At 37.4% G+C, this 12,748-nt stretch overlaps 1 protein-coding gene across 5 annotated transcripts in view; it reads right to left on the reverse strand.

Moving 5' to 3' along the window:
* The window catches only part of ST7 (suppression of tumorigenicity 7), a 189,005-nt gene that overhangs the window by 22,869 nt on the left and 153,388 nt on the right, over positions 1–12,748 (reverse strand). For all 5 annotated transcript variants that reach the window (XM_081331183.1, XM_081331182.1, XM_081331186.1 and 2 more), the window contains 2 exons: positions 12,520–12,634; positions 3,678–3,750 (listed from right to left, as the gene is read on the reverse strand). In XM_081331183.1, the coding sequence (XP_081187309.1) occupies positions 3,678–3,750; positions 12,520–12,634 (188 nt within the window). The remainder of the gene's footprint in view (positions 1–3,677; positions 3,751–12,519; positions 12,635–12,748) is intronic.

The raw sequence follows: 12,748 nt of genomic DNA on the forward strand, positions 1-12,748 counted from the left end.
CTGGTGCTGTGCTTTGACAGCAACCATATGAGAGGGCCAGACACCTTACAGAGCTGCACACAGTTATGTTTTACATACAAGTTAAAAGGCCATCACTTGCCTGCCAGGAATTCTTAAGCAGTTAAGTACTTGGTCTATCTGCCTCAAATAAAGTTTAGCCCCTTCCCAGTCCAACACCACACTTATTATTCTGCTGGTAAAGCTATGTTCCCCTTCATGGATTACTGCCTTGTCGTGGCGAAGGGGCTTGCGTAATTCAATGAAGCTATGAGCTATGCCGTGCAGGGCCACCCAAGACGGAAAGGTCATAGCAGAGAGTTCTGACAAAACGTGATCCACTGGAGAAGGAAATGGCAAACCACTCCAGTATCTTTGCCATGAAAACCCTATAGACAGTACCAAAAGGCAAAACGATATGACGCTGGAAGATGAGCCCCTCAGGTCAGAAGGCATCCAATATGCTACTGGGGAAGAGCAGAGGGCTAGTACTAGTAGCGCCAGAAAGAATGAAGCGACTGGGCCAAAGCCGAAAGGACGCTCAGCTGTGGATGTGTCTGGTGGTGAAAGGAAAGTCCGATGCTGTAAAGATTTTTTCTCCATAGGAACCAGGAATGTAAGATCCATACATCAAGGAAAGCTGGACGTGGTCAAACAAGAGATGACAAGACTAAACATCGACATCTTCGGTATCAGCGAACTAAAATGGACAGGAATGGGTGAATTTAATTCAGATGACCATCAGGTATACTACTGCGGGCAACAATCCCTCAGAAGAAATGGAGTAGCCTTCATAGTCAATAAAAAAGTAGGAAAAGCAATACTGGGATACAATCTTCAAAATGACAGAATGATCTCAGTTCAAATCCAAGGCAAACCATTCAATATCACAGTAGTCCAAGTCTATGCCCCAACCACCAGTGCTGAAGAGGATGAAATTGACCAGTTCTATGAAGCTCTACAGCACCTTATAGAACTAACACCAAAAAGTGATGTCCTTATCATCATGGGGGATTGGGATGCTAAAGTAAGAAGCCAAAAGATAACTGGAATAACAGGCAAGTTTGGCCTTGGAGTACAAAATGAAGCAGGGCACAGGCTGATAGAATTTTGTCAAGAGAATACGATGGTCATAGCAAACACTCTTTTCCAACAACCCAAGAGATGGCTTTACACATGGACATCACCAGACAGTCAACACAGAAATCAGATTGACTATATGCTCTGCAGCCAAAGATGGAGAAGCTCTATACAGTCAGTAAAAACAAGACCAGGAGCTGACTGTGGCTCAGACCATGAGCTTCTCCTTGCAAAGTTTAGGCTTAAATTAAAGAAAGTAGGGAATAGCGCTAGGCCAGTCAGGTATGAATTAAATCATATCCCTGTTCAATATACAGTAGAGGTGACAAATAGATTTAAGGAATTAGATCTGATAGACAGAGTGCCTGAAGAACTATGGAAAGAGGTTCGCAACATTGTACAACAGGTAGCAACCAAAACCATCCCAAAGAAAAAGAAATGCAAGAAAGCAAAAAGGCTGTCTGAGGAAGCTTTGCAAATAGCTGAGGAAAGGAGGGAAGCGAAAGGCAAGGGAGAAAAAGAAAGATATGCCCAATTAAATGCAGAATTCCAAAGAATAGCTAGAAGAGATAAGAATGCCTTCTTAAATGAACAATGCAAAGGAATAGAAGAAAACAATAGAATAGGGAGGACCAAAGATCTTTTCAAGAAAATTGGAGAGATGAAAGGAATGTTTCATGCAAAAATGGGCATGATAAAGGACCAAAATGGCAGGGACCTAACAGAGGCAGAAGAGATTAAGAAGAGGTGGCAAAATTACACAGAAGAACTATACAAGAATGAGCTTAACGTCCCTGATAATCACAATGAGGTGGTCACTGACCTCGAGCCAGACATCCTAGAATGTGAAGTGAAGTGGGCCTTAGAAAAGCTGAGCAACAACAAAGCTAGTGGAAGTAACAGTATTCCAGCTGAGCTATTCAAAATCTTAAAAGACGATGCAGTAAAAGTGCTACACTCAATTTGCCAGCAAATTTGGAAAACTCAACAGTGGCCACAGGATTGGAAAAGATCAGTTTACATTCCAATTCCAAAGAAAGGCAGTGCCAAAGAATGTTCAAACTATCGCACCATTGCACTCATTTCTCATGCTAGTAAAGTTATGCTTAAAATTCTACAAGCTAGACTCCAGCAGTATGTGGATCAAGAACTACCAGAAGTACAGGCAGGATTTCGAAGAGGCAGAGGAACTAGAGATCAAATTGCTAACATACGCTGGATCATGGAGAAAGCTAGAGAGTTCCAGAAAAACATCTACTTCTGCTTCATTGACTATGCTAAAGTCTTTGATTGTGTGGATCATAACAAACTCTGGCAAGTCCTTAAAGAGATGGGCATACCAGACCATCTTATTTGTCTCTTGAGAAACCTATATGCGGGCCAAGAAGCAACAGTGAGAACTGGACACGGAACCACTGATTGGTTCAAAATTGGGAAAGGAGTCCGGCAATGCTGTATACTGTCGCCTTGCCTATTTAACTTATATGCAGAGCACATCATGAGAAAGGCAGGGCTAGATGAATCAAAAGTTGGAATTAAGATTGCCGGAAGAAACATCAACAACCTAAGATATGCAGATGATACCACTCTAATGGCAGAAAGTGAAGAGGAACTAAAGAGCCTCTTGTTGCGAGTGAAGAAGGAGAGTGCAAAACCTGGGTTGAAACTAAACATTAAGAAAACCAAGATCATGGCATCTGGCCCTCCTGGCAAATAGATGGGGAAGAAATGGAGGTAGTGACAGATTTTATTTTCCTGGGCTCCAAGATCACTGCAGATGGGGACTGTAGCCAAGAAATTAAAAGACGCTTGCTCCTGGGGAGGAAAGCCATGGCAAATCTAGACAGCACACTAAAAAGCAGAGACATCACCCTGTCAACAAAAGTGTGTATAGTCAAGGCTATGGTCTTCCCAGTTGCAATGTATGGCAGTGAAAGCTGGACCATAAGAAAGGCTGAGCGCCAAAGAATTGAAGCCTTTCAACTATGGTGCTGGAGAAGACTCCTGCGAGTCCCTTGGACTGCAAGGCGATCAAACCGGTCAGTCCTAGAGGAGATCAACCCTGACTGCTCTTTAGAAGGCCAGATCCTGAAGCTAAAACTGAAATACTTTGGCCACCTAATGAGAAGGAAGGATTCACTGGAGAAGAGCCTAATGCTGGGAAAGATTGAGGGCAATAGAAGAAAGGAACGACAGAGAATGAGGTGGCTGGATGGAGTCACTGAAGCAGTAGGCGTGAGCTTAAATGGACTCCAGAAGATGGTAGAGGACAGGAAGGTCTGGAGGAACGTTGTCCATAGGGTCGCGATGGGTCGGACACGACTTTGCAACTAACAACAACAAAAGCTATGTTGTCAGAATTACATTTATTGCATTCAAATTTCTTTTGCTTGCAGAAAGCAAGCAGCTAGCTGTTTTTTTCCAATTAAACAATATAGAATTCATTTTCCCTACAGTATCCATTCTTGGTAGTAAATATATTGCATACTTATGACAAGCCTAAAGTTTTCCTGCCAGGATGAATAACCTTCAACTATGCAAAATGTTTTGCCACATTTACAGAGTAAAATTTCAGCAGGCAGGAATTCTTCCAAACTTACTTGTCAGAGACAGCTCTAGCTTTGAGAAGGGCAGCTGTGTAGCATATTGTTGCTGATTTTGGTAAACTTATATCTGTTGGAAAGAAAATAAAATTAAAAATGTATGATTCTTCTATGTCTGCACCGAAGATGGATTATTACAAGTGGGCAGTAGAGAAAATGAAAGGGTAAAGAATAAGACATAGACAGCTATCAATACTCAGTAGAAGTTAATTTGATGAAATGGGAAAACCTTTTATGAAAATCAAAATCATGGCATTTGCCTAAAGGCCCAAAAATCACTCTTGGAGGATAGATGGCAGTAAATTTGAACAGGTTTCCTGTTTTAAAAATCTTGGAGTAGTCCTACATTCTGACAATACTAGGACTCCCTACCGTGATTATGTTGCTGAAAATGCTTAAAGGAGTTCATCTACTATGATTAAATTCCTCAGGAAAATGAGTGGCCATTACATTACATTCAAATTATTTAAGGTCAAGCCAATAACACAACTTTTCTATGATGCTAAGTTGGGTCCCTTTTTTAATTTTGCACCATTAGAACTTGTTCCAATCCAAATTCTTAAGATCAATCCTTCAAGCCCCAAAATGTATCTCTAACGCTACCTTAAGGCTAGAGACAGGCCTCATCAAAGTAGAGGCTAGAGTGTGGGTAACCATACCAATTACTAGCTTAAAAGATCCTTATCTATCTTATGAGACTATATATAAATTCACAGAAAAATGTAATATATTTAGCATGATTGTTGTTTAAGTAGTCTCCATTAGTCAACTATTCTTAAGGTTCTTTGAAATATAAGAGGAGTAATGCATTTTAAAGCTCATTGGCATCTGTGGAGCATGTGCAGATATCTCCAGAGACAAAAGCAAAAAAAGAGGCCAGAGAAGCAAGCAAAAATCAATCAATAGATCTTTTTTTTCCATTTACCAAAATAGAATATGCTTAATCAGTCTCAAACCATCAGTACTTAGAAGGTTTAGTCCTTGAATCAAACCATCAAATTTGTGCATCCAAACTGCTGTAACTTCACTGTGGTTGCCCTTATTATTTATTTAACCAATTGATATTCTGCTCTTTTCCTATTCACAGCAAATAGACAAGATAAATGGCCAGTTACCATCATCGAAGTCCTAAATCTCAGGCAAGCATAATAACCACAAAAGAAAAATAAATAAACAAACAGAGAGAAGCAAGTAGTTTCCAGGTTCAAACGCCATAGCAAACACTACCAAACATTACACGAAACAGCCTACTCTTATTGCATCCCATTGAGATTTTAATAGAATAGTGTCTGAACTACAGTTGGACCTCTCCATTCAGAGTGTGGTTAATCTAGTGGTCACTCTCAGTTTTGCCTCATTAAGCGAACTAATACCCAGTCAGGTTTTCAGTTTTCAAAACTCCATTGGGATCATGAAAAAAAAATTGATCCACTGATATTCAAAAATACACATCAAATGTTAATTTCTTATTTATTTTATATGCAAACCAAACTATATATAAATTTATGCATTGTAATAATTTTAATCTGGGACACCAGATAGCTGAAACTTGCATATTTTGGTACAATGTGTAGTTTGTCAAGGAAAGACTCGATGACTCACTTTGCAAATGGGGTGAGGAAAAAACTGCTCATTGAATCAGAGACCAGAAGTAACTGATTTGTAAATTTCTGGACAATAGCTCCTGGGGAAAAAAATAAAATGAGGGAATTCTTGTCCTCACATGTTGCTTCTGATTTTTTTTTCCTGTCTGGCCATCATAGAAACAAAGTGCTTAACGTGAATTCTTTGCAGTTGGAATATTGTATCAGACACCAGAAGCAACATCTGAAGTTGTGTCTTTATATTCATCCTACACAACTCTTATAATAATATCAGGGCTGCAAAAAATTCATATGACCAATAAAAAATAAATAAATTTGGGGTTTCAATACCTTTTTGCTGCCATCAAGAGGTTGCCTAATCTGACAGACCTAATGTTTTAAATGTTTCAAATTATTTTAACTATAATAAAATGTGCATACATACAGATAGAAATACTGTATTGCTGTTGTATTATATGTCTTCTTGTTATGTTTCACGAAAAAAGCTTTTTGTGCATTTGGGAATGATATTGATGATTGGAGCGCAATTTCTGCTTAGAATATGGAATTTCTATTGAACCAAGACTGTTCAACACTAATAATATTTATTAATCATGAGTGGAAGCTCAGTATTTTATAAGTAATGAAAAATAAGGGCCACAATATAAAGTACACTGTTACCTCAGTATTCATCCTTAATTGGTTTTGAGAGATGTGACAAGAATGAGTACCAAACAGTTTTTTTCCATAAGGAATAATGTAATGAGTCACAAGGCAGCTGACACTGACAAGTTCTAGCTTGGGCATTGAGTACCAAACAATGAGTACAGGAACAAAGTTTCATGTCAAAATGTGTTGAGGAACAAATTAGATAAGTTTCAAAGCAATTGAGTACCAAGTACCACTGTATACATCTTAACTAATTTTCATGCTCATCACCATTAAAATGGTTTACTACCCCTCTGCAAATGGATGGAAGTATTTGATTGGTCTGCACAAGCACCTACTGGATTTTCTGTCTTCCAAGAAATTTCTTCTGAGATTTTGCTGGGCATTTCCAGAGTTCTTGTCCAATCAACTGAATGTATGGGCAACCATTGCTTTGGACAGAATTCCACCTGTGCAGACTTTCTTGGTTTGTTGATACACTTGTAGACTTGATTTACCAAAGAACTCTGAGAATTGAAGTGGCAAAAAAGATGCAGAGAGCAATGTTGGTGGAAGACAAGATTAGACAATGGATCTGTCCAATCATGGGTAAGGCTTGTTTTTTTTCTATGCCTTTATTCTGTCCTGAGATTGCTGATTAGCAGCCTTTTCTGAAGTGTGTTCAAATCTTTTAGGAAAAGTTGAATGACAGAATATTTGCTGGATGACTGTAAAGGATTTACAGTGTAATTGAATGATAAAACAGTTTTTAGATCCATGCAGAATTGGACATTAGCTAGTCATATTCAGCTAAGATAAAAAATATCTCACCTTGTAAAGCTATCTGGGAAATTGAATCTATTCATCCTGAAGAAATGAACATGGTCTTGGTAATACTATCAGCGGATTGTGATTAGATACCTGCACTAACTGGCTGGTAAAAGCCTCCAGGCTGATGAAAGGTTGCTGGGTTAGAATGACAGCAAATGCATCCTTGAGAGAAGAGGTAGTGTTACTAACCTTGAAAACAGCACTGTTTTCATTGCTTAATGGTTTTCAGATAGTTGGCAGAACCATCATCCAGTCTTGAACCTTCCTTTATAGCAAAGATTATTGAGGAGGGGCTAGAGCTGACATTGGAAGGCTCTAGATGAGATGGATTATTTTGACTCTTTTTAGATGGGTTTTATGCTATGGTATCTTACCAAGAACACACAAATTGTTCTAGTGGGTGATATATGGCAAGATTCCTAGTCCTCTTCAACTTCTCAGTTGCCTTTTATCACATCAATTATAGAATCATTTTGAACTGTCTCTGGGACTGGAAAAGAAAACATAGTGTTATAGATTCTCTGGGACCTATTTCAATTGGTAGTGATGGGAAGGGAAAGGTCAAGTCTGAAAGGTCCCACAGTGTTCAACTTTCTCTGCTCCATAGTTTAAGCAGCAATGGTAAGTGATTCATCAACACAGGGTCAAATATCATGATACCCATCGCTCATCTCAATTTCAGGCCAAACAGAATATATGGTCAAAGCACTATCCTAGTGCTTTGGGATTGTCAGGGTTTGGATAGGAATGAACAGATTCAGGCTTACTTCCTGCAAGATGGAGAAGCTGGAAGCATTTGCAACTGTAGGTTGTGGTAATCTTTATTATACAACTGGAGTCCTTAGAGCTGTCTATGAATAAAAATTGTTTCCAAGCCCATTAAATAAATAGATAGCAAGAATTTTATTAAATTTTAAAACCAGAGTTTATTAAATCTGTCTGACACTTCTAGTTCATTCTTTTGTTACAAAGAACAAGCAAGTGCCCTATTTATAAACAAATAATATGTAATTACATAGCCAATTCATATGGTGCACCTGGCAACAAGTCAAGGTCAACAGGGAAGCAATGCCAACAATAAGATATGTACTGTTACTAGAAAACATAATTAAGGTTTTGTAGTTCAGCAATTGTCACTTTATCAGTTCTATGTAATCCATTATTCCATTAGTTTGTGTATCTTTCCACACCCCGTTTTGCTACCTAAAAAGCCAGAACTTCTTTTTTTCTTAGAATATTTTTGCTATAAAAGCAATGTCTTTCAGAACAAAGGCAGTTAAAATCCTTTAATAGTAAATCAAAAAAGATGTCTGAATTCAACTGAAAAATGCAACAAAGCAACAAAGATGATTTGAGGTCTGGAGGCTAAAACATATAAGAAACGGCTGCTGGAATTGGGTATGACTAGTTTAATGAAGAGAAGGACTGAGGTGACATGATAGCAGTGTCCAATATCTCAGGGGCTGCCACAAGGAAGAGGGAGTCAAGCTGTTCTCCAAAGCACCTGAAGGCAGGACAAGAAGCAACGGATGGAAACTAATCAAGGAGAGAAGCAACCTAGAACTAAGGAGAAACTCCCTGAGAGTTAGAACAATTAACCAGTGGAACAACCTGCCTCCAGAAGCTGCTCCAACACTGGAAGTTTTTAAGAAGAGACTGGACAGACATTTGTCTGAAATGGTATAGGGTTTCCTGCCTGAGCAGGGGGTTGGACTAGATGACCTCCAAGGTCCCTTTCAACTTTACTATTATGATTATGATTACAATTATGCAATTAGGCAGGGTCCTCCTCCCCATACTTTTTGTTCTAATGTGACATATCTGAAATTCTGAGGACTAGTTGTGCACTTTCTAGCAAAATGTCTATTTTCAAAAAGTCCTGGTTCAAGACATCGAGAGGCAAGCGGACTTAGGTATGGCTCCACTGTTTCTGGCTCCAGACTCTATTAGTTACGTGGTTACACCTGTCAGGTATCTTAGTCAGTTGGAGTCAGTAAACCACCGGAAAGCATTCTCACTTGCACGGTGCCATGTGTTTCCATCGGCAGTCCTGTACAGCAAGTATAAAAAGACACCATTGGCTGAAAGACTCTACTCCTGTGGCTCAGGAGACATGGAGACCATTGGACACATACTCCTTCAATGTTCCTTCTATAGAGTTATTCGGAAAAACCATATCTTCCCCATAATTGATTGGTATCCTGGTCATTCGGAAAGTATTTATCTCCAGTGGCTGCTTAAGGACAAGCAGGCAGTGATCACGGCACAGGTGGCTAGATTCTACACAGCAGCATTGGGGATTCACCAGAAACATAAATAAACATTTTAGATCTTTTAAAATAATCTTTTATAATTAATTTTATTATATGTTTTTATCTAGCATTAGACTATACTCAGTGTATTTTTATTGTTAGGTCAGTATGATTCAGTTTTTCTGAAGGTAGCTAGTTTTTGTTATACTGTCTGTAAAACTAGGCAGACCTTGGTATCCACTGATTACATCATTAATTGTAATATATTGCTATGTATTCTTGTGTTTGTTCTGTTTAGTTTAGTTTTATTTGAATGTTTGATTTATGTGTTGGGCTTTGGCTGTAATAATAAATTTATTGATTGAAAGGCCCTGGTTCATATGGGGGACATTTATCAAAATGCAATTCCCTCTAGTGCCTTCTATTGCTGCAGTTTTTTTGTCCAATCCTAACTTCAAGCACTTAATACTTCAAGCATTTAATTTCTATGAAGTCTTATGGAGTCCATTTATGGACCAGGACATTCTTAGAAAAAGAAATTATGCCTAAGGTACTTTTCATGTTGCAAATTCTTTATTATTTTTACAAAATATAGAATGTAAAAAAAATCCAAGTGGGACAGCAAATATAGAGGTGACGTATGGAGACCTCTTTTCCTAGAACGCCTAAGTGCCATACTGAGGATCACAGCAGTTGGATTTCTCAGAATGCACACAGCAAATTGTGGAGGAGTTTAATGTCTTGTAGAGTACCACGTATGTTGGAGAGAAATCTTGCTGAAAACAGGTTTACGTTAGTGGAACAGGCACCAAAGAACATCTTAGAAGGCTACTTCAACTAAGAAATGTGAAGAAATATTAAATCAGTATGCTTAGAGGAGATTGACCTAATGCCCCAGTGGTGCTTATGGCACTATTTCTCAGTCTCTTAAAAACATTTTAAGTTTTAAGCCTTTATTTTAAGTCTTTTTCTACTTATTCAAGCCTGTGGCAGTTCTTTTTAGCAGCAACCTCACACAAAGTATGTCACAGTGTGCTGCTTTGTAAGTGTCTGTGGACTGAAATACTGATCTAACACTAGCAATAAAGATAAGGAACACTGTACTAATTTACATACTGCTCAAAAACCTTATTTATATGCCATCCAACAGCAAAAGATTGAGGGGTGGCTTAGCATAAAAATGGATACTTTCAAGTTTTTAAAAATGGGTTATTTTAGATGTCCTTTAAAAATTAGCTATCCAGGCTTCCGGGTTGCCAAGTCAGCCATCATGGATGTCTGGAGGATGGCTCTCATCTTCCACGTCCAGATTCGCATCGCTGGGGGGTCCTAAAAGGACCGAAGAGCCGCCCTGGAGGGGCAACCAGACAGAAGGGGCTTTTGCAGAAATGCGGGGGAGCCGCAACCCCCCCATTAGTGCCTGCATTCCCTTTGTACCGGTGGACGAAAGACTGGCCATAGGAATATGGCCAGTTACTAGGCTGCAGACAGCCGAAGTCAAACTTACCATCAGGCAACATTAAAGCAGCGTGGAAGAGATGGGGGTAAGATTCCTCTCTTATACCTTAATCTTCTTCTTTTCACCTAAATAAGCTGCTAAGTACTTTCCCCCCTGTGGAGAGGGAGGGGGAAATTCAACCCTCCCTTCAAATACGCGGCAAGCAAGCCCAGGGGTGGTTTTTTAAAAAAAAAAAGTTGAAGAATGAAATGGACTAAAAGAAAAGAATTTTCAAAGTACTTGGGGGACACCCAGTGGCTAAACGTGAAACTGCAATCTGACTTTCTCTTTTAAAAAAATCAAGAAAATATTTAAGAAAAACAAGATAAGAGTAACCTTGAACACCAGATGTGAAACTTCACTATGGAAGAGTTTCAAAAACAAATCCATGCTTTGATGACCCTGAGGCAAAGAAGCGAAAAATGACATGGCAAAGGAAGAAAGCAAGAATAAGATTCATTTTTAAGAGGCCTGAAATAGATAATACCAAAATAGACAGGATTGTATTGGGATTACGAGAGATTGTTTTGATGAGTAGACAAAAATACTGACTAACTAAAAAAATAAAAATAAAATAAAAATAAAATACAGATATATGAATACTAACATTGAAATATTGAGTTCTTTAAATGATATGCGTTAAGATGTATATATGCTAAAAATGATAGAATGTAACTAATATACTTGGATGTAGAGACATGAGAGGATGTATTAAATGTTGAAATGGAAGAAAGTTTGGTTAATTTTTAATATGTGGAAACTATAAATGAGAAACAAGAATATTATATTGTCCTCCTCTTCTTTCTCCTCCTTGCAATTGGTATTTTAATGACTACTATTCTAAATATTGTATGACTGATACGGATATGGAAATGAGATAAATAAGAACTGGATTACATTACTAGATATTGGAGAAAATTGTGTAAAGGGAAAGGAGGTTATTTAGCAATACGAAAATGAGAAATCTTAAATGTTTAATTTCAATATCAATGTAAAATTAAAGCTAGAAAAATATATAAGGTGTTTGATGTTTTAAAGATGGAATGTTAAAATATAAAATATACTAAAATATTGATAAATATAAAAAAACTATTTAATGGCTGATGGATAGCAATGAGAAGTATGTTAATTTAGATAAGAGATAGTATGTATTAAAGGAAAAAAGAGAGGAAGTATTGGTTACAATAATTTGGAGATTTGTAATAATATGTATTTGTCTGAAATGGAACTATTGTAACCCGGACACCACGTTGCTTTTTAAAGATACTATTGTAATATTGGAAAACTAATAATAATAATAATAATAATAATAATAATAATAATAATAATAATAATAATAATAATAATAATAATAATAATAATAATAAAATTAGCTATCCAAGAAGAATGCAACAGAAAGAGAAATTGTTCTGGCCAGAAGCAATCTTAGATTCCACATTTGTAGTTTCTGCAGTTAGCAATTTTGGAGGCTGCAATATCAAACTGCTACTGCTAGAAGAAAATGACTCAGTCACTTATTTTCTTCTTCCGAGGCTTCCTGAACATTCTTATCTGTACCTGTTTTCAACAGTTTGAGTAGCACTTCTAAAGTAAGAAAATATGGAAGAAATAAATAGTTCTTGCTTAGGTCCTATAACTTCACCTTAGGTTCTAATGAAATTAGAAAGTTTTTTTGTAAAGCAAAAACGTACAAAGTCACTGACAAAAATATTTGTACATCACAAACTCATAGAAGAGTTAGTAAAACTGATGTTCACCAAGAAAAAAATAGAATGATGAGAGGAAGGAGTAATTGTCCTTCACTACTACAACATTTAAAAACTAGGTATCATAAATTAAATGAAATTATTTGGAAGCTACAACTTACTATATCTGCTTAAGAAAACCCTACAATACAAAGAAAAAGAAATTCAGAACATGGACCTTTCCCTCCTTAAACATGATTTTGTTAAAGGACATTGCTCTCCATTGTTTTATATCCATACAGACACAGAGAATCAGGGTATATAAAGAACTACTTCACTTACCATCATATTTTGCTAAAACAGCTTGAACATCTGCATATGCTTGTAACTCCAGCAAAGCTTCTAGCAAATTTTCATGGATGTTGAACATACTAAGAAGAGGGAATTCCTTCATCAACTATAAAGAAGGAAAGAAAATAGGCTTAATATTTAACAGGTATTTTACATGGCAAATATAAAATAAAATTGTAATGACTTTTCACATTTAATAATCTCATCCCGCCCTTCTCTG

This window comes from Vipera berus (assembly GCF_964194415.1).
Source record: "Vipera berus genome assembly, chromosome: 6".
NCBI lineage: Eukaryota > Metazoa > Chordata > Lepidosauria > Squamata > Viperidae > Vipera > Vipera berus.